Source organism: Dysidea avara, chromosome 5 (assembly GCF_963678975.1).
Source record: "Dysidea avara chromosome 5, odDysAvar1.4, whole genome shotgun sequence".
Classification (NCBI taxonomy): Eukaryota; Metazoa; Porifera; class Demospongiae; order Dictyoceratida; family Dysideidae; genus Dysidea; species Dysidea avara.
Window position 1 is genome coordinate 33,913,517 of NC_089276.1, and position 1,595 is coordinate 33,915,111.

General features: G+C 39.7%; 1 protein-coding gene across 1 annotated transcript; it reads right to left on the minus strand.

Annotated features, from left to right (window-relative positions):
• Positions 1-349: 349 nt before the first annotated feature.
• On the minus strand, positions 350-1,288 carry LOC136255213 (TNF receptor-associated factor 4-like). The gene has a single exon (XM_066047937.1). It carries the CDS (start codon positions 1,286-1,288, stop codon positions 350-352), a length of 939 nt encoding a protein of 312 aa, XP_065904009.1.
• Between the last annotated feature and the right edge of the window lie 307 nt (positions 1,289-1,595).

Genomic DNA, 1,595 nt, shown 5'->3' on the forward strand with positions numbered 1-1,595 from the left:
CTTTACTGAACCCATTGCCAGCAGCAATCAAACACAGCCTCATCTTACATCCATTGTCTTGGGTAAAAAATGCTTCGCTATACCAAACTTGATTAGATTTCTTTAAGTTAGTAAAGTCGGGTACTTTGAAAATCACTGGACATGTTTCTCTACCTGAACAAATTTTCATGGACGCAATGTTGAGGTGTTGGCTATAGAGAAATGTACCTTGTAGTCGTGACCCCAACTCATTAATCCTTCTCTGAGCAACAAATTCAACTTCTGTAATCCTCGCTACTAGTGTAGCTTCCATTGCAACTAGTTGTTGTTTTGTTTGTACCAGCTCTTCCTTGGCATGGCTGAGTTCACGTTACAGATGCTTTTCCATTTCTTCTGTGTAATGCTTCTCCTGGTACTTGCGTTTTATCACTTCTGTACAACCCACTTCATGATACTGGAACTGTATTGTTTCTAATGGACACATCTTCAAGTGTTCTTCAATGTCCCCTCTTGTGATAATGCCGATATCGCACTTGTTAGGACAGGGTAAGGGAAACTTAGGACACTGTTTCTTATGTTTTCCTTCAATAAAACGATGACTTCCAGTAATTTGGCAATACCGACAGTTAACTTTACGACGCACACACTCAATCTCATGATCTTTCATGTCTTTTCGTAGTAAAGTTTTTCCACATTTGTTGACGCAGTTGATTTCTTCAAGTGGACAAGTTTTTCTGTGCCCATTCATCTCTTCACGAGGAATGTTATCAACATCACACTTGTTAGGACATGGCAGGGGTAGCTTAGGACACTGTTCCTTGTGTTCACCCTCAATTAACTGGTACTCTTCAGTGATGTGGCAATGTTGACATTCAACCTTAAGATGTACGCATTCAGTCTCAATATGCTTAGTAAGATTTTGTCGCTGCACAGATACCTCACAGTCATTGGGACAATTTATTTCTTCAAAGCAGCAGTGATTAATGTGGTAACGAATATCATTTACTTCACCCTGCCACTCACATCCTATCTTTTTGTTCGGACAAAATATTTTAAAACTTCTGACAAGCCGATCAACTTGCTTGTTATGAACACTTGTGAAACCCTTACTGAAACACATCGGACACTTTTGTGCCATGGATGACACCTCACTGGCACACAGGATGCAGGACTTACAGAACGTGTAGCCACAGCAAACAGTTAGTTGAGCCTCTCTGCTTGGACAGAGACATATTTTGCATAACAAAGTATCCAATGGCACATCCACGTAATCATAATCATACCCACCCAAGGTACTAGTAGCAGCCATATTCACATATTGTGGTAAACAATGAGCCTACAGTAGAGGGCTTCCTTCTAGCAGGATACTCCACTTCTGAATGTGAACAACCACCATGTAATCATTACACACTATCAATTATAATGTCTATAATCTAACAGTTGTATAGCATTACCACCCAGAGCACATCGGATACCTGTGCACCACTCAGGTTATAGTGTAGGTAGATGTTCATTAAGAGTTTTCCCAGCAAACAGAATGATAAAAGTGTTGATTTCTACCAAATTCACACTGATAATTATAAACATTCCTTTTGCCTTATTTAGAGCAAACTAGA